The sequence below is a fragment of the Camelus dromedarius genome, chromosome 10 (genome assembly GCF_036321535.1).
Source record: "Camelus dromedarius isolate mCamDro1 chromosome 10, mCamDro1.pat, whole genome shotgun sequence".
Classification (NCBI taxonomy): Eukaryota; Metazoa; Chordata; class Mammalia; order Artiodactyla; family Camelidae; genus Camelus; species Camelus dromedarius.
This window is the reverse complement of record NC_087445.1, coordinates 20,509,754-20,534,987: the sequence shown is the minus strand read 5'-3', so window position 1 is coordinate 20,534,987 and position 25,234 is coordinate 20,509,754. Positions and strand designations below refer to the sequence as shown.

General features: G+C 43.6%; 1 protein-coding gene across 1 annotated transcript; it reads right to left on the bottom strand.

The window, feature by feature from the left end:
- Positions 1-1,708: 1,708 nt before the first annotated feature.
- SAXO1 (stabilizer of axonemal microtubules 1) lies at positions 1,709-24,858 on the bottom strand. The gene is made up of 4 exons (XM_010988159.3): positions 24,800-24,858; positions 23,829-24,008; positions 13,321-13,523; positions 1,709-3,024 (listed from the first exon to the last, which is right to left on the bottom strand). Exons 1-4 carry the CDS (start codon positions 24,856-24,858, stop codon positions 2,021-2,023), a joined length of 1,446 nt encoding a protein of 481 aa, XP_010986461.3. The 3' UTR covers positions 1,709-2,020.
- Positions 24,859-25,234: the final 376 nt, after the last annotated feature.

The following is a 25,234-nucleotide window of genomic DNA, read 5'->3' as shown; positions in this document are numbered from 1 at the left end:
ACCACCATTGTCCTCACCCTCACCTACATTTAATGAATTAACTGTGAGCCAGGCCGAAGTGACTGACTTATATTCAACCCAAACAACAAAACCATGAGACCAGTATTGCTTTATCCAAACTTTAAAAAATGGGACCAAGGTCCCATAGATAGTGGGTGACAAGGGACAAGATGCAAGCCGGGTCTGCTGGGCTCCCCTTGTGCGCTCCGAGACAGCGTATTCCACTAGTACCTGCAACAGCCACTTGTGTCCTTCTTTACCTACTTCATGAATTTTTCACTTGTACTAACCACTTTCACAGTAAGGACAGTTGGTAGGGGAAGAGCCAATTCCTTACATCCTAGAGAGACAGGCAAGGCAGGGATGCCCTGGGTGGCTCAGCTAGCCTGGGGTCACCCCGGAGGTCACCCCAAATGTCACAAAGGAAGGGCTCAGAGGAAATTTCTCACCCTAAGAGGGCTCAGTGCTCCTCAGTCAGCCAGGTCCATCCATCCTTCTTCAGTCTTCCTCCTACTCATCAGAAACATTATAAAAGCTTATTAGCTTTGATACAACCACACACTGTCATGTAACTATAATGAGAAGAAGGGGGAGAGAAGAAAGGAATGTATAAGAATTAGAACTCCTAATCCACCAAAACAGACCAGGTCTCAAGTCGATGAGTCAACAGACAGCAGTATATGTACATTATTTAGGAATGTGAAGGAAAATATTAGCAGGGACAGATCAAAAAATTTACAGTTGTTCTCTGGGGAAGCCATAGTAGAGGCCAAGGGGCTGGCGCTTAAGAGGTTGCTGCATTTTTATAAGCATTTTAGCACCATTTGGTTTTCAAATCAAGTGCCAAGATTTCTTTGATTTGTGAAAAATGATGAAACACAAATAATGAAACCTACCCCACTTCATAGTTCCCTTTAGCTGAACAGACTTCAGAAAGGAGTTCAAACAGAGACAACGTGGTCTGATGTGGTTTGTGGAGCCACGAGGTCCACGACATCCCAGATGGGAGGTGCCTGGTGTTGGGAAGCCAAGAGCCCTGGACTTGAAACAGAAGACCTGGGTTCCAATCGTGGCTTTGGTGTTCCAAGCTCTGTGACCCTAGGCAAGGTGTATAATCTCTCGGAGCTTCTTTACCCCACAGGGCAGGCATCCAGATGCCATCCAGATCAACCGTGTAACACGATGTAGATCCCAACCCATTTTTTTCCAGGTTCTGAGCATTTGGAAGAGCTCACAGCCCAAGGGCCGGCTGCTGACTGCCTGGTTGCCAAGGGTCCCCACTGGCCCTCCCTGGACTCAGAGCCTGCACTGGTTTGGGGTGGGAGTGGTCTGGCAGGTCCATGTTCCCCTGGGACCGCCATAGTCTCTTCCTCCCCCTCCATCTCTCATGACTAGACCCACAGCACGTCAGAGAATACTGTTCTTGCTGGTATATCACAATGTGAAGAGGTTAAAAAATGATGTGTGACGCAACCCTGGGCAGAGAGAACCTAAAACAAGACTCCAGACCAGGCCCAAGGCACTCCCATCAGTACAGGAAGGCAATGAGAAGGTTAGCCTGAAATCTGCCCAAAGGTCACAAGGAACACAGCCTGCTCTCTGCAGAGACAGCATGTGGGGTGAATGCACATACCTGCACATTCAATCCCCCCAAAATAAAGTTTATTCTTTGGCACTTCATACTTGGCAAGGGTTAATCATAATGTCAATTTATACAATGATTAAGTTAATAAAATACTTCTGGGTGGGGGGAAACCTCAGAGACCAGCTTTGATTTCATGAGCACAAGGGTAAAGGGCCCCAGAGGGGGAGACAGTTGGGGAAGGGTTAAGGGGACTAATTAACCAATGATTAAATGTCATTTTCCTTGAGTCAACTAATTCTCATTTTATTCAAGCGTCCTGGAAATGATGACGAAGATTTTTTTTCATTTTGAGGAATTTTTTTTTTGGTCCAACAAATAACTCAATCATCTGCTTTTAAAAGTACTGTGCAATTTCTAAATTATAATTTTTAACAATCAAGCTGAGACTGCCAACTCCTGCTGGTTGGGATTTTCCGAATCACCCACAGAAAGACAGCTGCTCCGCCGAGAGCCTGTCTGGGAAATTGGCCTGTATATTCTGTGCCCCAAAGCATCTGTTTCCTCAAAGATGTAGCCGGGGGGCTCCGGGTACGAAGCCAGGCACCTGCTCATTTCCTTAGGCGTGAAGCTGATGGTGTACGTGGTCTGGCCCTCCACAGGGATGTTTCCTCGGGGGCCAGCCCAGGGGGGCTTACAGCTTTTGGTAGCGATGGGCGGGTGGGGCACGTAGTGGGCTCGTGTGGTGGTCAGGCAGTCCAAGGGCTCGGTGGGGAGGTTCAGCTGGGGTACGGGCCTGACCAGCCCTGTGCGCACGCTGGCCCACTGCTTGTAGTCGTCTTTGGTCGTGGTGGAGCTTTCGAAGTGGCCACCCTTCTTGACTGAGCGCGCTGGTCGGCAGGGCTGAGCTGGGGCCCCCTTAGGGTATGTGTAGTGGGCCTGCACTGTTGTCAGAAGGTCCATCTTCTCTTCAGGAGGGACGTAGGCGGCGGGAGCTCTGGAGAACACCTGGGGCGTTGGCCAAGCTTGGTACTTATCACGAAACTCGGTGGTGGTTGAGAAAGGCGTGTCTCGCCCACAAGGCCTGGCTGGAGGCTTCAAGCTCTTGGCTGCCTCCCCCATCAAGCCTCGGTATGACTCTTTGTGGGTGGTGAAGCTTTCGAAGGGGATTTCAGAGGGTCTGAACTTCTCCGGCTCATAGACAAAGCGCTTCTCCAAAGGGTGGGCCATGTAGCTCATCTTGTAGTTGGTCAGATCCTCCAGGGGGACGTGACAGAGCTTGGGCACCGCCGGAGGCTTACAGCTCACGGTATTCACTAGGCCCTTCATGGAGTAGTCGTCCTGGTGTGTGGTTCTACTATCAAACTTGGTTGATGCCGGCTGGTAGTTCTGTGGCGGACGAAGCAGTTCTCGTCTTGGTTGGTTCCAGGGTAAATAATCGGCTGAAAATAAAGCAGAAGTGGTAGTTACTCATAAATCAAGTCACTCAACCTGCATGTATTCCAAGGAGCCCCAAAGCCACAAGCCAGTCTCCAGTGAGGTGTTCCAGGAACAAAGGAAGAACAGAGCAGATCGCTGCCACCACCTCAACCAAGGGCGTGATGCCTCAGCTTTACGCAGGCTGTTGCACAGAACAAATTCACAGGAGTCTCATCATACCAATGCTGCACGCAGGGATTTTAGAGGGTCCACAGCTATGGGAGGAGCCAGAAAACTGATTCCAACAGGAGAGTGTAACCACTGGTTTACCTGATCCAAAAACAGTTTCATTCCTCTGGGAAGAAGGTGCCCTCTGTGAATCAGCAGAGAGAGAAGGGAGCACTGGGTATAGTGAGACAGGGGATTCACAACCCTGGCTGTCGATTGGGTGACTGCCATCACGTCCCTGTAGTCTACACATATAATCACATAAATCAAATATGGCACCCCAAGAGCATCAGGGCACTGTGTTGGCTGGTGAGAGAACAGCGGAGCTGATTATGTGATAGGCAGTATTTTAAATGCTTTCTATATTAACTCTTTTAATCTTCAGACATCCCTAATAAGGTGGGATTTTATAGATGCAGAAACAGAGCCACAGAAAAAATAGGGAACTTGCCCAAAGTCACTTGGCTATTAGCAGAAAAGCATCGATGCAAATCCACATCCAGAATCCATGCTCTAATCCACTCTACTATCTGGGTCTGACAATTAAGGGACGCTGACTATGTCAGCCAATTATGCTCAGGGCTTTTTATACACAATTATGTTTCATCTTCATTAATAACTCTTTGTAATGATACGACTGTCTCCATTTTACAGATTTCCAAAAGCAAAGCTCAGAAACTGTCCCAAAAGTCACATGGCTATGGTGCTAAGAGCTAGAGTTTGAACTACACAGTTTACTCCAAAGTCAGGCTCTTCTGACAGCCCATATCACAGAAGCACTGTATTTCACTTATTAAAAATGAAAAGGCTGGCCAGCTATACCTAGGGGATGTCCGTCTCAAGAGGAACTTCTGCTGTGGAACTGGGATGGCCACGCTAACACGAGGCCTGCACCCAAAGGACCTCTGCTCTAGAGACGACCCCCATGCATCCTGAGGAGCAGATGTCAGCCTCAGACAGCACTGCGGAGGCTTTCACAGTAGCTTCACCACACAGATCCTCCGAGCAGCTATGCAATTGGAAATTCAGGTAAAATAAAACAGCAAGCCTGCCATTCAGCCACTCTTACACTGTTGCCATTCTGTTCATAATACGTGGCTAACATCCAAGTCCTACACTGCCCCCATCATGTCCATCAATCACTACATCTAAAGTAACCAATATGGAACCCTAGCAAACTCTCTGAATCCACAGGGAATTCTCTTGCTTACAAGTTAACAAAGGATTAGAACCAAAGCAGCTTCCCAGGAGTCTTGGAAGTATATAGCCAAAACCAGTGGAGTCCATAGGCACACTTAAAAAACAAAAAACAGCTTCACTGAGGTATAAGCTGTGTAACATAAAATGCACCATCTTACATACACAATTCAATAGCTTTTACAGAACTGTGCAACTATCTGTAATCAAAATCCTCAACAAAGGATTAGCAAACAGAATCCAACAGCACATAAAAAAGATCATACACCATGATCAAGTTGGATTCATCCCAGGGACACAAGGGTGGTTCAACATATGCAAATCAATCAATGTGATACACCACATCAACAAAAGAAAGGACAAAAACTGCATGATCACCTCAATAGATGCAGAAAAACCATTTGATAAAACTCAACACCCATTTATGATAAAAACTCTTACCAAAGTGGGTATAGATGGAACATATTTCAACATAATAAAAGCTATTCATGACAAACCCACAGCCAGCCTAATAGTCAATGGTGAAAAACTGAAAGCCTTCCCACTAAAATCTGGAACAAGACAAGGATGCCCACTCCCACCACCTGTATTTAACATAGTCTTGGAAACCCTAACCACAGCACTCAGGCAAGAAAAAGAAATAAAAGGGATCCAAATTGGAAGAGACTATGTGAATATGAGAATTGTCACTCTATGCGGACATGATACTATACATAGAAAACCTTAAAAGCGCCACAGAAAAACTACTAGAGCTGATAAAAGAAACTGGCAAGGTAGCAGGACACAAGATTAACAAATATCAGTTGCATTTCTTTACACTAACAATGAATTAGCAGAAAAAGAAAGTAAAGAAACAATCCCTTTTAAAATCGCATTCAAAACAATAAAATACTGAGGAAGAAATCTGACCAAGGAGATGAAAGATTATACATGGAGAACTACAAAACACTGATTAAGGAAATTAAAGATGACTTAAAGAAACGGAAAGATATCCTATGCTCTTGGATTGGAAGAATCAATTTCATTAAAATGGCCATACTGTCCAAGGCAATCTACAGATTTAATGCAATCCCTATCAAATTAACCAGGATATTTTTCACAGAACTAGAACAGACAATCCTAAAATTTATATGGAATCACACAAGACCCAGAATTACCAAAGCACTTTTGAAGAAAAAGAACGATGCTGGAGGAATAACCCTCTCAGACTTCAGACAATACTACAGAGCTACAGTAATCAAAACAGTGTGGTATTGACATAAAAGCAGACATATGGATCAATGGAACAGAATAGAGAGCCCAGAAATAAACCCACAGACCTATGGTAAATCAATCTTCAACAAAGGAGGCAAGAATACACAGTGGAGAAAAAGACAGTCTCTTCAGCAAGTGGTATTGGGAAAACTGGACAAGTAGCATGTAAATCAATGAAGTTAAAACACTCCCTCACTCCATACACAAAAATAAACTCAAAATGGCTTAAAGACTTAAATATAAGACAAGACACTATAAATCTCCTAGAAGAAAACACATGCAAAACATTTTGACATAAATCTGAGCAATGTTCTCCTAGGGCAGTCTATCCAGGCAAAAGGAATAAGGGCAAAAATGAACAAATAGGGCCTAATTAAACTTGTAAGCTTTTGCACAGCAAAGGAAACCATAAGCAAAACAAAATGACAACCTACAAATGACAACAACAAAAACCCTGCTGGAATTTTGATAGGAATAGCATTGAATCTATAAACCAATTTGGGTAAAACTCCATCTTACCTATATCAAAATTTTCCAATCTATGAACATCCAGTCTATGATAAGATGACTCTCATCATCTGTTTAGATATTATTTAACTTCTCTCAGCACTATTTTGTACTTTTCAGTGTACAAGTCTTACACTGCTTTTTAAAAAATTTATCCCAAATATTTTATTTATTTTGAAGCTATTGTGAAGAAAACTGTTTTCTGAATTTTGTTTTCAGATTTTCAATGCTAATACATAGAAATACAATTTATTTCTATCTATTAATCTTCAACACCGACACGTTCCTGAATTCATATTCTCATAGTTTTTTGTGGATTCCTTAGGATTATCTTATCTGGGAATAAAGACAGTTTTATTTCTTCCTCTCTAATCTAGATGCATTTGTTTTTCTTGCTTTACTGCACTGGCCAGAACCTCCAATACACTGTTGAATGAAACTGGTGAGAGGTGACATCCTAGCCTTCATACCAACTTTAGGGAGAAAGTCTTACCACGTTATATATGATGTTAGCTACAGGGTTTTCTGTGGAAGCCCTTTATCAAGCTGAGGAAGTTTCCTTCTATTCCTAGCTTGTTGAGAGCTTTTATGGGTATCAGATCTTGTCAAATGCTTTCTCTGTGACTTTCAATCATGTAGGTTTGCCTTCTAATTTATTAATATGGTGTATTACATTAATTTGTTTACTGATGTTAAACCAACATTGTATTCCTGGCATAAACCTCAGTTTTACAATTATTGGTTCTGTAACTGCCTTTTAATTAAAAGAAAAGTATGTATTTACCTCCATAATGACCTTTATCAGTGCTCTTTATTTCTTTGTGTGGATTTGTGTTACCATTCTGCATTATTTTCTTTCAACCTGAATGACTTCATTATTTCTCGCAAGCCAAGTCAGTGAGCTACAAATTCACCCAGTCTTTTTTTATCTGGCAGTATCTTTTTCTGTCATTTTTGAAGCATAATCTTTTACTAGTTACAGAATTCTTGGTTGACAGAATTCTCTTTTTTCCCTTCAGTACTTTGAATATGTCATCCCACTGCCTTCAGCCCTCCACTATTTCTGATGAAAATTAATTATTTTCATTTCCCTGTATGTGATGAGTTGTTTCTCTTTTGCTTTTTCCAGACCTTTGGCTTTCAACAGTTTGACTATCATGTGACTAGGTGTGGATCTCTTTGCATTTACTCTATTTAGATTGTGCTTCTTGGATGTACAGAGTAATACTTTTCATGAAATTTAGGAGCTCTGACAGTTAAATATTTTTCTGCCCCTTTCTTCTCCTTCTAAGACTCCCATTACCTGTCTGTTGCCACACTTAATGGTATCTTACAAATCTTGGAGTTTCTGTTCATTTTTATCAATTGTTTCTCATTCTTCAGATTGGATAACCTCTCTTGATATATCCATCTTCACTGATTCTTTCTTCTGCCAGCTCATATCTGCTAATAAGCACTTCTAATGAATTTTTTATTTTGATTATTGGCCTTTCAACTATAGTTTTCATTCCATTCTTTTTTATGATTTCCTTCTATAGTATTCCCTATTTGATGGGAAATTGTTGTCATAATTTATTTAACTGTGGTTTCCTGTTGTTCTTTGAACATACATGTAATACCTATTTTGAAATATTTTTCTGCTAAGTCTAACATCTGGGCCCCTTCAGAGATAGGAAAAAATAATAGAAACTATTCATGAATCACACTTCCCTACTTCTTTTTATGACTCAGTGAATCATTAAAAACTCAGCACTTTAGATAATATGATGCAGCAACTCTGGTTTCTCATCTCCCACTGGGAAGTATTTTCTGCTGTTTGTTTAATGACTTGCCAGCACTAATTCTAGAGTCTTATCTCCCCTGCAATGCGTGGCCACTGATGTCTTGGCTCAGTTTTTTTCTTTTTTAAATTATTTTATTTTTAAGTCTATTTCCTTAGAGCCACCCTATACCAGCGTAATCTAGTCATCAGCCTACAATTAACTTAGAAGTTATATTTAAGCACCTGAAGCCACTAAGGTTTTCACCACTTACTAATGGATCCGTGTATGGGTTGGAGAACACAGTCAAAGATTAGGCAGTTTACGAGTCTTCCCTGGGTTTTGTTTTCTGCTGGGCTGGCCACATCTCCTCCGCACATGCGCTAGGCATCATATTCAGTCAGGAAAGATGAGTAGGCCCTTTCTAGGCCCTTTCTCTGATCTCTCTTGACTCTGCACACTGCTTTGCCCATATGATCAGTCTTCCAGACCACAAAGAGTATGTATGAGTTTATCAAGGCCCACTCTGTGTCTGTCTCACACTCTGGATCTCCTTGTTAAATCTGACTGGTCTACTGGCCTGCTGCTTGCTCCAACTAGTACCGCAACCTCAGACTAACTGCAGAAGTTGTCTTCCTGATTTTTTGCTATTGAGATCACTACTGTTTTTACTGAAATGCCCGGGTATGCACTTTACTCCAATCAGCCCCCACTGGCAGCAGAGCTGCTGGTTTTCACAGCCTAGCCTGCCCAGGCAGAACCACCACACAGATGGAACTGGGGCGGGGGGGGGGGGGGGGGACAGAAGCAGCCCCAGGATAAAATAACACACACTCCCACTGTTCATAAGCAAGGTTTAGTAGTTTTTCTTGAATAAATGCTTCTCAATTTGTTGTATGCCTTTGGTTGATTTCCAGACCCCTAAAATGGTTGATTTTTACTATTTTGTCCAGTTTTATTGTTGCTTTTTTGGGGAAGAGAATTTGTCAAGCTCCTCACTCTACCACTCTGTAAGTCCTGACATTCCCACCCCCAGGCACCCTCTTAAGCTTATTTTAGGCTAATAATACTACCAACTATTTATTTTAAATTGGCTTCATTTTAATTGAAAATCTAATCTTTCTCCAAGAGCCATTAATGGCTCTATCAGCATCTTGAAAACATTAGGGGCTTTAGAAGGAACCATCTTGCTGAATACAAACCACATGTTTCCCCCTCAGACTTCAAGCCTCACTGAAACAGGGGCATCTACCTGTAGGTGCCTACACTCTGCCTCGAGGTGCACGAGGGTGGGAGGACAGGGTTTCCTGGCCCTCTTCCGTGATGGATGAAGTGTTAAGAAAACAGGTTCCTAAACTGAAAGTTGCCTCGTGTGATTTCTGATACCTAACAATACAGTTGAAACCACATTATTATCCAACCTCCTAACTTCCTCCATCCAGCATATATTATTAAAAAAAAAAACCTCCACAGGACCCTGAAAACCTCAGAATTCCACAAGACAAACTATTCACATGCCTGAAAAGCCATCAGGACAAGCCCTTCAGGGCCAGAGTGTCATGTGGTTAATTGGCAAGAATCTCTTTAAAAGGGATTCTGTTCAATAATGTCTTAAAAAAAAAAACTTAGCTAAACCTAAAGCTGAGCATCAAGTAATTACACTCTCAATCTTTCCAATTGCACAGTGTTTTGAAAATGTCAAAATTACAACCAAATGCTGCTGGAGCATATTTTACTGGTGGTTTTCTCAAGCCCAGTAAAGGCGCTGACCATAAGAGCAGAAAGAGAAAAGTTTGCATATTTTTCCTATGGAACCACAGTAAGCAGAGCATATAGACATAATACAGATGCACCCACTGAAATACACATACTTAAAGACCTTGATCTTAGGTTTCTTTTTTCCACCCCCTTTGGAAGGAGAATCAATATATGGCCATAAAACCATGAACGGAAGACTTACGGAAGCAAATTTCCATGAGAGGAACAAGTCACCAAATGAGTAATAAACCAAGAGATAAGGCAAGGATGTGGCTCCTCAAACATGCATGAGGTTGTGCAGGACCAACCAAAGGGCAGAGTAAATGTCGTGGGTCTTCCCCAAGCTTCACTCCTACACTTGGCCTGGACCCACAGAGTAACAGGTTGAGTGGGGATCTGTGTAAATCTAATGCCAAACTGTGTCACCTAGAACCACTCATTCATTTATTCCCTCACTAAATACACCTTCTTTGAGGCATCCCCTGTGTTAAAAACTGAGAATACATGTTTGGCATTCTAGGCCCAGTTTCGAAAGCCATTATCATAGGGGAGGAAGGGAACAAATAAATCATTTAAATTAATGGAATCTGATAAGTATTACTCAAAAAAAAAAAAACTAGTAAGACAGATAGGTTGCAAACTGGCACCTCTAGGTCAATTCTAACTACAAATACATTTCCTTTGGCTACAAGCTGCTTTCTTTGTTTTTAAGCCTGAATCGCAGAGAACAATGAAATCCACCCTCAAGCACACATGGAGCCAGAACAGAACTGAAGGTCTAAGCATGCCTGGTTCAGAACAGTCCCGCTGATACCTCACTGGTGTTTGCTCATTACTTCTGTGTAAGCAGATAAGCAGTCAGCAGGGGCCAGAAGTTTAAGAAGAATTAAAGAGGAAAGAATAGGGCTTTCTCGATGTTAACTTTCTCAATAGGAAAAAGTTAGCCATGATGCAATTTTAGCAGGAGAATTCTGCTCTCTGGTTTGCAGAGGGCAATCTGAGATGTAACTGTTTGGAGAAGGGGAGGAATGTGGGACAGATTAAAGCTTAAGTATTAGATTGTTTTCTTTTTCTGTGTGTTTGCTCTGAGGGGTAAGTATTTTGTAGGAGGACTGGGGGGACTGCCCTTCAAACCATGCCACTGGGCTACTCCATCCTTGCCAACTTCTAAGTAAGGCAAGGAGCATTTCTCACCCCAGACCTCTCCTTGCACCTAGGGCCAGCAGGGGAAGGGAAATGGAGCAGAGCAGGCAGTTGCTCTGAAGAGCCTCTAACTTTGCCAAGATTCATAAATCTGGGTGACCCACAGAGAGGATGTGGAAAGGAGAGGATGTAGCTGGATGTGCACCACGGCAATCCTGCCCCCTCCCCTGCTGAAGGTTAGGGCCCTGGCTTTGCCCTCTTTTTTCCTACCTGCTCAGTGCCCATTTTTTGCCCTCCAGAAACATCGGATAAGAGGAAGACAAAGGAGCCCTGCAGAGGCATGAGTGCCGTTCCACCACGCACCCAACTCGTGCTGACTCCTTCGTAAAGCGTCTGCCACGGTGCCTGCCTTCTTGAGGGCAACTGGCAAGGAAAGAGATCTCTGCCCTCTTGGGGTTTGCAGGATGGCCAAGAAGACAATGTTAAACAAAATTACACAGTGAATTACAAAATGAGGAATACAAGTCACTCTTAGAACATCTAACAGGGTGTGTCTGGTCTGGCACTGGGGAAGGCCTGGGAGGCCCTCTGAAGGGGTGATGTTTCCACCACTCGCTGAAGGATGAGGACTGGATGGGGGAAGGGAGGAGTGCTCCATATAGAGGGCCTAGCAGTGCAAAATGCCCCGAGACAGAAAGGAAATGGAGGAAAGGACCTGAAAGAAGTTCCTGTGGCCGGAGTAGAGGAGTTCAAAGAGGAGGAGCCAAAATTTGAAAGGCATCTCAGGAGTTGGTAAAGGTTTGCAATTTTATCCTAAGAAACAATTATTTGAGGAGCTGTAAGTAGAGAAGAGATCAGATACAACTGCCATTTCCATTTTCAAAAGACCTCTCTGGTTCCTTTCTGTGGACAACAGATACACGCTGACAAGACTGGAGAGATGCTCAGCTGTGTCCAGGTATCGATGGGGGGAAGGCGGGGTTAGGTTGTTGCCAGGAGGAAGCAACAGGAGGACAGGAGAGTGGGGGAGTAAAGATAGGCTACCTAACAGGGAGTAGGCTACACGGAGAACAGACACCGGAAGGGCTGACAGTGAGAAGGGAGACTGAGGCGTCGGTGGGTGGGAGGTCCCAACGAGGCCAGGACTGTCACATAAATAGAGAGCAAGCCAGAAGGACTGGATGTCGGAGGACACGAAGGTGGAGCCACTCGGGGGTTTGACGATATGGCTTGGCAGAAGGTGGCTCTGGAAGAATGGAAAAGGACGACACAAAGGTAAAGGATAAAAGGAAAAAGAAAGGCAGAGACGCTCAGTCACATGAGCAATCTTCCAGAATAACAGACTTGGAGCTCCTGTAAGGGCTTCAGGAAGATGGCTGCATCCCCTCCAGCCTCCCCACCTCCCCTCTGCTAAGCCTTGGCTTGGCTGAATAAAACCACTCTCGTCACAGTCATTTAGAGATCCACAAACATGCGACAGCAACAGGTTAGCACATATTCTTTGGACAACCATGTGCATCAAAAGCTGCAAAGTTACTGGCACAAGCCTGGCCTCCATTCCCAGGGTCTCAGCCTCACGGCTTGCACTCCAGAGAGTGGGCAACTGCTACACGGCTCGCACCACACTTACAGCTCCACATCCTCTCTCCCCCGCTAGACTATGAAGTCACGGGCAGGTCATGATGCTCCCTTCCCAGCTCCTAACACCGTGCCTGGAATGCAGTAGATGCTCAGTACAGAATGAATGCAACTCATTTATTTGAAGTTCAAAATTGACAAAACTAATTTATGATGTTAAAAGTCAGCATGACGATTCTATCCTGGATGGGGACAGTTACTGGATGGGAGTATCAGTGCCATATTTCTCAATCTGGGTCCTATTTGTATGTATGTTCACTCAAAATTCACTGGTCTGTATAATCATATTTGTACATTTTTCTGTATGTTACATTTTAATAAATTTTTAAATGCATGAATGAATCCATCAGTGGCAGAACCCAACTTAGCTTAAACTTGAAATGCTTCCCCAATATAGGATACAAACAGCAAGCTGAGGCAGGTGTTGGCAAATATTTTCTATGAGACCAGATATTAAATGTCTTCGGTCTCTGTCATAGCTACTCAACTTCGCCATGGTAGCACACAGGTAGCCACAGGTGATGCATAAAACAAGTGGGTGTGGCTGTGTTTCAATAGAACAGACTTATGAACCCTGAACTTTGAATTTCATATCTCATACACATGCCCTAAAATAACAGCCTTTTTCTCATTTTTTTTTTAAATCATTCAAAAATTTTAAAGCCACTCTTAGTTCTCCAGCTGTACCAAAACAGGCTACAGGCCAGATTCAGCCACAGAAAGTCGTTTGCCGAACTTCAACATTATGGCAGGGGGTTGGGGGGCGGTGTATAAAACCCATTTCCTGACCTGCACACTGGCACAGCCCCTCCTCCCCCTCAAGCACGCTCCCACCTTTATAAGTAGGTAGGCACTCCATCTTATCACCACATGGGTATTTGCTGTCCCGAGGTTTGATGAGGTCCACGCGACAGATAGGGTAGGGGTTGTAATCTTGTTTATACGTTGTGAGCAGATCCATATGCTCTTCACTTGGGACAAACTGGTTGGGCTGGTGGATCTTCATGGGTAACACTTTGTGAGGCCCAAAATCTCTCCTGTAAGGAAAGTATAAGCACGTGTCATGGGGCCCTTGCCTGGGAATCAGACTCATGGTTTCCATTCCACCCAATTCTACAAATGCTTGCTGACAAGTCACCTTCTCTTTTATCCCTTAACTGCACCTCCTCTCGTTTCCCACTTTCAAGGAAGGCACCACCACTCACTTCTCATCCAAGTCAGGTGCCTGGATTTGCCCCTTCCCAACCCCCATGGCTCCAGACAGTCATTCACCAAGCACGGGCCCTCCCCCACCTCGTTGGTCTGTCTTTCCCCCTAGGTCCAGGCTGAGCATTTCTCAGGTGGTCATGTGACACCTATCACCTGGGCTCCCTGCATCCTTCCACCACTCCTACTTCAATCCTCCAAGTGAGGCCAAAGCAAACTCTCTAAAACAAAAATCCGACCACTTCACTCCCCAGCTTAAAAATCTTCCAGATAAAGCCCAACTTTCTAGCACAGTATGGAAGTTTTCCTGGACCTGCCACCGCCTTTCTCCCCAACCCCATCTCTCCGCTCTCCCCTCGCACCACTCTGGACCACTGAGAAGGTCTCTCTCCTGCGCCAGCTCTCCCCACCTTCCTCACCAACCTGCTCACTGTGGAGCTAACTCGCATTTTTCAGGTACCACCTCCTCCTCCTCTGCGCTCCCAATAGCTCCTGCTGATATTTACATTTACCTCCTTCCTCTACTTGATCTTACAGAAAACCCAGAAGAAAAGGACAAGAAATGGAGATAATGCATCTTTCATTCCTTGGCTTTCTGGCATCAGTACCCCCATTATTTCAGGCTACATGAAAACAATGGGATAGAAAAGGCATGATGCTCTTCACTGAACAGGAAGTAGTCCCTTCCCAAAGCACCCCAGTCCTAAAGGTGATGCCACTGCGCGGCGGCACCACCACCACCACCACCACCACCACCACCACGGAGTACCCTGCAACAGCAGGGCTCAGCCTGGGTACGCACCGCCCACCAGGGCGGTCTCAGCCTCCTGCTGCCCCAGGCAAACTCTCTTGAGCAAACATCTCCCTCCACCACCCCCAACCCCGCCCCAAGGGCTTCTGCTTTACACAACAGCCTGTCTTTGCCTGGAACCTAGTCATCCAACTGGACAAGGGGAAGGTAGGTTTTCCCTGACGGTGCTTGCCAAAACAGCCTCGCCAAGGGAAGGGGAAGGTTTCCGGACAGGAAAACATCAGGCCCAAACACTAATAAAACCTACTTCCCGGCTGAAAACTGGAGCAGCGTGACTGAGCCATGCTTGACTAGCAGAGGTAACACGCTCCGCTGTAACCTGTCTTGCATGAATTATACACATGGTTGTCAATAAACCCAAACCGGGGCCTGAAAATGCTTGGTAGGATGGGAGGAGGGAATTAGGAAGCAGGGAATTAGTCTCTCTAGGGCTTGAAGGGGGAAATAGGAGATGCTTCAGTTGAACTCCTGGTAACACCCTCTGGGTAGGTTTAAAAATACATCTCAGCAGCAGTTACCCGGCCTGTGGCCTGGGCTCCCTGGGGGAGTGGGGTGGGGGGCAGGTCGGCCAACAGCAAGAGGAAGCCCAGGGACCTGAGGCGGCTGGAGGGAACGGGCTGAGCAAGAACCCAAGAGTCAGCTCCACGCTTCCACCCTTCTTAGTGTGCAAGGACCTCAGGCTGGTGTCTGTTCAGTGCTAACCCCACTGCAGCAGGGAGCTGGGAACCTCAGGCCCTAGGCTGCAGAGAGAAACGGAAAAGCCCTGAAAACCTGTTAACTGCAAAGCGGTGGAGTGGGGTCTGGAGGCAGCCTGAGACCACACAGCTCCTTACAAACCTGTGCTCACTGATGGTGACCCAAGGGTCCAGCCCTCTTTGCTCCCAAGAAAGAGTGTCATGGGATACCAGGGGCAGGGGTCATGAGGGACAAGGATGATGCCTCAGCTGCCCCGTGGGGCCCCCTCCCAACCCCAGAGCAGCCAGCAGCAGTCTCCTGTCACAGGCCCACAGCACCCTGGGACCCTTGCACACAGGCCGTGACAGCCTCTCCTGCTGTTAGCGTCTACTCAGGGAACCAACTTCCCCCCAGAGATGCTGCAAGAACCTTCCTACCAGGGTGCCCCATCTCTCTGGCAACTAAAATGTGCTGATATCCCCATTTCTGCTATTTCTACAGGAAAACTAATAAACGCCCACAGCCAAACTCACCAATCCATGGACTTTCCTGAAGCTTGATTTCTCAAAAGCAAAACGCGATGCAGCAAAATTCTTGTTTACCACGTTTAAGGAATGAAATTGTCAACTGACTCTCCTTTCCAGCACAAAACTCAAGTTCTGTTCTAAAAGGACATCTACAGTTGAATTTACTGACCAGCTATAACTAAGGCAAATGATTTGGCGGGGCTGGGGGCAGGGGTTGGTGATCTACCTCTGAAGAGAAGAAAAAAGTTTAAAGTTTAATTCATTTATCCTCCATCCAAAAATATTTACTGTGACCTAAGAGTGAGTTTAATCAGAATTTATGTGTCTCCTCATGTTTTTATGTTGAGAACATTCACGGAAACCTATCATTAACCACAACATAACTGCGTGTCCCCAACCTCACATAATCTTACAGCCTTCCAGTTCACGTAAAAGTATTTTATTCTTCCCAGAAATTGCTCAAATTTAGTAGCTTTTATTTTTTTCTTTTTCAGAACACTTCCCTCTCTTCCTGTGGTCTATTTCCTGGTGCCTGTCCCTATTCTGACTGTGAACCAAGAAAACAACTGGTCAAAGATATTAAGTTTCTTTTAGGTGCGTAGCCATAAAACTTATCTAACGTGGAAGGCCCCGAGTTAAACTATGAGTTAAGGAAAGGTTAAAGTGGGCCTGCTGGGAAGTCGTAACAGTTTGATTTCCAGTCATTAGGGTAAAGCTAAAGAAAGGCTTTTGACAGGAGTCTGGCAAAAGGAAAGAAACTATAACGTAACAGCTAACAAGGGTCATGAGCCTGGAAGTGAGAAGAGGCTATTTTCACCATGATAAAGGGGCCACACAATACTTCTTTTTTAATCCATTTTTAATGTTGACCAATGCAAACTTCAGAATTTATTAGTATGCCCAAATAGTCAATAATACTAAATGGAATCGATTTTAAGACAAGTTGCTGTCCAGAAATAAGCCCATGCACAGCAGATGGTCAATCAGTCTACGACAAAGGAGGCAAGAATACACAATGGAGAAAAGACAGTCTCTTCAATAAATGGTTCTGGGAAAACAGGACAGCCTGGTGTAAAACAATGAAATCAGAACATTCTCTGACACCATATACAAAAATAAACTCAAAATGGATTAAAGTTCTAAATGAAAGACCAGAAGCCATAAAATTCCTAGAGGAAAACATAGACAAAATGCTCTTTGACATAAATTGTAGCAATATTTTTTTTGGATCTGTCTCCTAAAGCAAAGGAAATAAAAACAAAAACAAACGAGACCTAATTAAACTTAAAAGTTTTTGCACAGCAAAGGAAACTATCGACAAAATGAAAAGATAATGTACAGAATGGGAGAAAATATTTGCAAAAGATATGACCGATAAGGGGTTAATACCCAATGTATATAACTAGCTCATACAAATCAACTTCAAAAAAAAAAAAACCCTGATTAAAAAATGGGCAAAAGATCCAAACAGACATTTTTTCCAAAGAAGACATGCAGATGGCCAACAGGCACACAAAAAGATGCTCAACAACGCTAATTGTCAAGGAAATGCAAATCAAAACCACAATGAGATATCACCTCACACCTGTCAGAATGGCTATCAGCAGAAAGAATACAAACAACAAATGTTGGCGAGGATGTGGAGAAAAGGAAACCCTCCTACACTGTTGATAGGAATGTAAATTGGTGCAGCCACTGTGGACAATAGTATGGAGGTTTCTCAAAAAACTAAAAATGGAACTACCATATGACCCAGCAATTACAATGAAAGAAACAAAAACACTAATTTGAAAAGATGCTTGCACCCCAATGTTTACAGTAGCACTATTTACAATTGCCAAGATATAGAGTCAACCTAAGTGTGTTCATCGTCATGTTGATCATCATCAACAGATGACTGGATAAAGATGTGGTATGTACATATATACACTGGAATACTACTCAGCCATAAAAAAGAATGAACTTTTGCCATTTGCAACATCATGGATGGACTTGGAGGACATTCGTCTAAGTGAAATAAAGTCAGACAGAGAAAGACAAATACGGTATGATATCACATACATGTGTTGAATCTAAAAATTGCAACAAACCAGTGAATATGACAAAAAAAGAAACAGATGCATAGATAGAACAAACTTGTAGTTACCAGTGGAGAGGGAAGAGGGGAGGGCAATATAGGGGTAGGGGATTAAGAGGTACAAACTATTATGTGTAAAATAAACTACAAAGATATATTATACAATACAGGGAATAGAGCCAATATTTTTAAATATCTATAAATGGAGTATAACCTTTAAAAATTATGAATCACTATATTATACACCTGTAACTTGTATAATATTGTACCTCAATTATACCTCAACAAAGAGTTCCCCATCTTACCTAAAGCCAGTCTTCTTTACCTCTGCCTTAAATCTCCTCTCTTTCTCAAGGACCCCTCCCTGAGGAGCCCGTCAGTGGTTTAACCTTTCTTCCTACTGGATCCTTTCTGTTAGTATTTAAACATGCTCCAGACTTCCTCATTTTTATATGAAAACAATAAACTAAAACAGTCATCACAGGAGTCCACTCCCCTCTGGTCCTTTCCCCTCCCCTTCTCTCCTCTAGAAAGGGCTGTCTACAGATACAGACTTGCCCTCCTCATCCCTTACTCATGCTCCACCCGTCAAATCTGATTCTACTCACTCCTCGCTCGAGCCAAGCCCTCCAAAGTACCACCTTATTTCCAAACCCAGTCATTACTCCCGGGGCCTTTATCCCCATGCACCATCTTCACAGCATCCATCCTCTCACTCATTTTTGTAATACTCTCTCCCTTGACTCCTTTGATACTCCTCCTCATGATTTGTCCTCTTCATCTCTTCTATGGGGCTTTGCTCTTTGTGTGTCAATTGATTTGATTCTGTGACTCCCACACCTAATCCTGAAACTCCCCCAGGTTACAGGAATCCTCTGAAGAAACCATTATGTCACCGCAGACAGGCAGAGGAGCCCATTCCAGTACACTAAGAAAGATCCCTAGACTGATTCATGGGGCTTGCTTTGTGCCCCTGACCTTGATAAGGACATACTGAGCCCTTCTTATCTTCCCTGTGACAGATGGGGCTCCAAGTATATGCCTCCAGAATTTAAATTACACAGTACAGACACCCGTTGGTATCTGTGGGGGACTAATTCCAGGACCTCCTGTAGATACCAAAATCCATGGATGCTCAAGTCCCTTATATGAAATGGTATAGAATTTGCATATAACCTACAGATACTCCCTCGTACACTTTAAATCATCTCTAGATTACTTATAATATCCAATACAATATAAAGGCTATGTCAATAATTGCCAGTGCATGGCAAATTCAAGTTTGGCTTTTTGGAACTTTCTGAAATTACTTATTTTCAATCCACATTTAGTTGAATCCATGGATGTGGAACCCACAGAGCTGGAGGGCTGACTGTACCCGTCTCCCTCTCTACTCTCTCATCTCCCAAACTACACTAAAGCTGAAGATAACATCTGTCACTGTTTCATATAAACTCTGGACAAAATATGAAAAGCAACTACCTGTGAGCACTAAAGAGCAACCAAGACAGGCAGATTCTGAAGTAGAACCAACAGGTGAAGAAGAGAATGGTACTGGGTGAGTCTGTGTAAGTTCCCTTTTTTTTTTTTTCCCCAGCATTTCCAATCTGAAGGCAGGCTCCAATCTGTGCCAGGCAGGGCAGCTAAAATGTGAACAGAAAACCTTCCATCTTTCTTGACTGAAGAACCAGAGGACAAAGTTTGAGACAACCACAGATGCCGGAAAGTGAGGAAGGAATCCTGAAAAGGAGAGAACAGAGACAGGAAGGCTCAAATTCTGTTTATAAACTGGGCCCAAATCTCTGGCTGACCTCACATGCATGGGACAGACTTTAGGCAATCATGCTAAAGATAAAGAACTGAACTGAAATTTGAACTGACACCCAAGACACAGAGTTTGCATTTTAAGCCCAATCAACCTACTACCTGCTTGTAAAACAGAAAAAACACACAAAAAAAAACCTCTTCAGAGGAATGTAAAAAAATCCAGAGTCTCCACAACATAACATTAACAATGTACAGGATCAATCCAAAACTATTTGATGTACTTACAGAAAATGTGACCCAGTCTCAAGGAAAAAAAGAAGATAATCATGAAGACCAACCCCACGCAGACCCAGATGTTGCAATTAGCAGACAGGGATTATAAAGCAGCTATTTTAACTATGCTCAGGTACAAAAAGGAAAACAAGGTCACAATGAATGAAAAGACAGGAAATCACAAGAGATGCAGAAAATATATATATAAAGAACCACATCCAAATTCTAAAACTGAAAAACACAGTATCTGAAATAAAAGCATTCACTGGATCAGCTTAATAGCAGAATGGAGGCAGAGGAAGACTCAGTGAACTTGAAAATAGAGGAATAGAAGCTGTCCAATCTGAAGGACAGAGAGAAAAAGATTGGGGGAAAGAAATGAACGGTCTCAGGGACAAAAAAAATTGAAGAAATAATGGCCAAAATGTCCCCAACTTTAATTAAAGACACACATCAAAGGCTTTTAAATTATGCAGGCAAGTCTAGTACCGAGAACTTTTACTGAAGCAATTAATGTCTTCATTAATTTTCAGGCTCAGTCAATAGAAGTGAGAAAGTATCTCCAGTGGTATAGCTGTGAGTAGAGAAGTACGTACTTGAACATAAATTGTGTAAAATTCAGTAGGGAGGGAAAGACTCAAGCCTACTATCAACTTTCTTGCTTGCTTCTTGGCTTTTGGAGAGGATTCCAAATGTCCTTTCTCTTTTAGCTCTTCCTCCTACTTTATCAGTCTTGCCAATAAATGAAGAAATCTGTGCCCCCAACTTTCTGCCCTCTTCCCTGCAGCCAAACTCATCAAGTGTGAACCCTATTCCATCCTCCCCTTCTGCACCTCCATTTCATCCCACCCATGCCCTCGCTCCCTTTAGAATCCAGGTCTAACACCATCTTGACGACGTATCTCTCTTCTGAGGCTATCCACTTGGCCCATCATTAGGGAATCTCACTTAGCTAACAAAATAACGTCCCAAAATGGGGCCCAAGTGTTTCACATAGTGACATGCCTGAGGGGAAATGAGGCTTGAAGTGTAAACCTCCTATTCATAAATTGATCTCAGGTCTATCCGAACCAAAGGCAGATCGTATGCGAGGGAATTACCAAGGGCTGCAAGAAACAACTCAATATCAAGGAGGGCTGCAAAGCACAAGCATTCCCCTCCCAGCACCTGCTGTAAATCCCCAAGATTTACAGTCAGTAAGAGTTGTATGCAGCTGTAGTCATGCCTCATGCTGAGATGATAACCTTTCCAGAAACCAGGTGTTTTTTGTGTCTGGGCTTAATCACCAAACCCAGCCAAGCCCTGGGCCACATGACTTTTCCATGCGACAGGTGGCAACCCCATGTCCAATCTCAGAAACTAAGCTGAGTCCACCCTTAGATAGGGAAGTAGGTGGGACAGTCTGACAACAAGAGTTCTAAGGGCAGAAGGGTGGCCATCCACGCAGACACAGGGGTGGACAGACACAGGGCTGACCCATGCCGTTCCCCAGCACCCTCTGGTTGAGCACCCAGATGACAGCATCTCTACACTTCCTAATGGGGCACAGTTTGTTGTAAGTACACATATATGGACGAGAGTTTCTGCAGAGTTTAGAAGGTTCGCAAAAGATGGTTGGTAAAATCCTGATTTTTGTTAATTTATCTTACTTTTTTGAGCCCACTGGAGCTTAAAAAAAAAAAAAAAAAAAAGGCATCCTGAGAGACTGAGAACGAAACTATGGCCCTCTAAAAACTAGTGCCCAGCACAGCAGGCACAGAGCTGAGAAATGATGAAATTGAGGTACTGGGGAGAGAAGAAACAGCTTCTTATCATCTCCCTCCACCCTCTTTCTGGGGAAGGAAATGAAAGACAGAAGAGAAGGATTTCTGTTCTTTTTCTTTCCCATGGGTAACCTTAATGCTGCCACTTCTTTTTAAGGCCCTTATGATCATTAACAACTAGTTTTGGAAATTCTTTCAGTATCTGCATGCCTCCACTCTGGCCACATCTTAACATGAATGATTTTGTTATTCTGGCTCTGGCAGGGACAGAGGGCCCTTCCGGGTGATATGTTTATTGCTGTAAGTGACACAAGGCAAGGATAATTTAAGACAGGTCAAAGGGCAAGTTTTTGTTTTGCAAAGCACCATCGGGAAGAGGGCGGGCATGCGGGGCTCTACTGGGGCCTCAGCGCAGGGCATGGGGCAGGGCTCCTGCTCCAGAGAAAGGATGTGTCTTCATTCTCCAAAGCATCTGGGCAACAAACAAAAGCATCCCTCAACATCCAACCCTCAAAGTATCCAAATATTTCTAGGACAGGAAACATATTCCTAATATAACAGCACCTGAAGCCAACCTATGCTTTACCTTCCATAAGATGCTCTTGATTCCCTGTAAATTGGGTATAAAGAGATGTGAAGACCAGTATCTAGAAGCTGAATGTGAGATCTGCAAGCCACTCCTCAACATTGCTCTTCTTTTCTACCAATCACACGTCTCTTACACACAAGCGTAGTTCTTTTCATCAGCGTTGACCATGGCTTCTTAAAAGGAAAAGCAAGGCTCCGGAAAGGTCCACTTCTCTTGCTGTCATATTTAGACACTTAGAAACTAAGGATGCTGTTTCCTTGGTCAATCGAAGCCCAAACTTTAAAGTTCATATTGTTTAGTAAGTCACAGGTTGAAGAACAGGTTGTGTAGGTTACAACTTTTTCTCATGAAGCAGGACCCAGAAACCTCATGCTTACACCAAATCATTCAAGATAACTACTCAGTGTAAAAGTGGTCTGACTCAAGTCAAGAGTCAGACAAGACCCTCGACTCCCTCCCATTCTCAAGCTGCACCTGCCCAGAGGTTCCCACCAAGCCCAGGAATCCCTTGGCTTCATTCCTCCCCTTGTGGGTCTTTTCTGCCCCATAACCCAGACACAGGACTTCTTCCTTTGGATCTAGAAGACAGCAGCTTTTAGTAGAACACTCTATGTCTCCACTCACGTCCTCAACAGAGGATGTTTCCAGGCCTATCCTGGGGGAAACCTGGGGGCAGGATGAATTAGTGTTCTGCTTAGCCTGGGCCATCTGCAACCTTCACTAGAAAAGCACAAAATTATGAGAGAAAGGGGGAGCAACAGGGAGAAAATTTACCATGAAATGTGTGAGCGTTGTGCTGCAACAAGTTCATCTCCACCTCACAGCAATTCTGCCCCGAAGGGAGGAGAAACATCAGAAGCAGAGAACAGGTCCATCTCTCGGGTCTCATCTGGGGACTAAGCTACACAACGTGAAATGCTGCCCGTCACTCTCAAAGATGTTTCTACTCCACTGAGTCACCAGGCACAGGTCACCACCTGAAGGTCACTGAGTTGTCAACAGCAGATTCTGTCAGAGCCTTGTAGCATGCAGAACAATCCTGAGATTGGCCACGTTCCCCACCCTGTCAATACAGACACTGCTGCAGCCGTGACACCCTGAGACAGGGGATTCAGCCTCTGCACAGTCCTGGATCTATAGAACCAGAGTTTAAAAGTCAAGAGTAATTTAAAAGGAAATATTCTTTGTTCATATTCTTGAAGAACACTCAAGGGGATCCTAGTCCAAAATCTACAGTATGGTTCCAAAATCACTCAGGTTCTCTTTTACCACTACCAACATCACTACCACCACCCAAGCTGACCTGGAGCTTATGTGCAAAAGCCCAAAACTCCTTTTTCTGCAGCAGCCCCCTTTTGCTAGTTATTATTTCTCTTTATTACTTTACTTAACCTCCAGCTCTTGCATAGATCAATTTAATCTTGCCTTCCTCCCACACCCAAGCAAGAATCCATTCTCTTCAAGAGGGTGCGGGGAAATTTTAAACAGGCTAATAAATGCAGGACTTTTTTTCAGAGATAGAATAAATTAACATTAAGGCAGTAATAGTACATCTTGACAGTGCACATTACTGCAATATTATTGAACATTACCTTAATACTGTACATTACTCCATTCGTGTTGTACATTCATATATTCACACTGTTGCCCTCACCTCGACGTGGTCAGCCATTCCATTGGCATGCACCCTTTCTGGTACTCCAGCCTGGGCTTGAAGGACTCTCTGGGCAGGTAAGAGTGATAGAGAGGGTAGTTCTCGGTATATTCGGAGAGAAGACATGGTTTCTCTGTTTTATCATAAATCTTAGTAGGGATGTGTGGACAGTGATGTCGCCTATTAAAATAAAAAAAAAAAGTTAGGTTAGTTGAAGAATACATCCAGTTTGCTACCTCCTCAAAATGTGACCCGGACTATAAAATCATGACTGCCTGCCCAGCATTGAAACAGGAATTTAACCCTTCCTTTTCTCTAATAAACTATGTGAATTGGCCAGAATTTTTTAAATAATTTGTAACTACAATTGGTTAACTGTCAAAATTCCCTGGATCATAAAATCACGCCCAACCATGGCTGATGGGCAGCCATCACATACACCATGCTGCTTGTTTAAATACTGAAACACTTCCATTCCATAATAGGTGCATGGCTGTGGCCCCCAAGCCCTCAGAGCCAACCCAGTCCCTCCTCTGAGCCCTCCCTGCACCTCCCAATCACCCAGCAGTTAAGGGGTTAATACCTGACCTTACAGAGGGCTCCAAGGCTGTGCTCTAAGGCCAGGATACTATCTTTCCTCATTGGTTCCTGGGTCAATTCAGAATATGACTCTTGCACACAAGTAGCGTCACACATAGCAGAACCACTTCAGTGCTGAGAACACTACCCACCAGGGACCACATGAAGCCATTTCTACACTCAAAGTCTGGCTCCTTTAGTCTCTCACGTCTCACTTCAAATGCTGCCTCCGTAGACTTCCACTGATCATCCTTACGTAGAACAACCCCATCCCTGCTCCCCTCTCACGGTTTCTCTCATCACATGCATGCCTTTCCCATCTCTTATTGTCATCTGTAGTCAACACACTTGTTGCTGAGTTTATTGCCTGTGTCATCAATCAAGCTCGGAACCTTTTTCTATCTTGTTCACTGCTACGTTCCTGGTACCTCTCGTATCCCGCCTGCTCCATGGTAGGCATTCAAACATTTATTAAACGAATACTGAGTATATAAATGAATGCTTAATTAAACTTTATACCTCATTATGCAGGTAGATGATAAATAGATAATAATTTGAAATTGTAATTTATAGTGAGTTTCTATATTTTACAGTCATGAATACATGACCATATTATTCTATTTACAGGTGGATAAAGGGCAGCTGTTTGAGTTGTCAAAAATTAAGTAGTGTAGGGAGGGGAAAGGGCAGGGGAGGGATAAGAAGTTTAGGATAAACAGATTAACACACCACTATCTATGAAATAAACAAGTACCTACTGTATAGCACAGGGAACTATATTCAATTTCTCATAACAACATATAATGGAAAAGAATCTGAAAAAATAT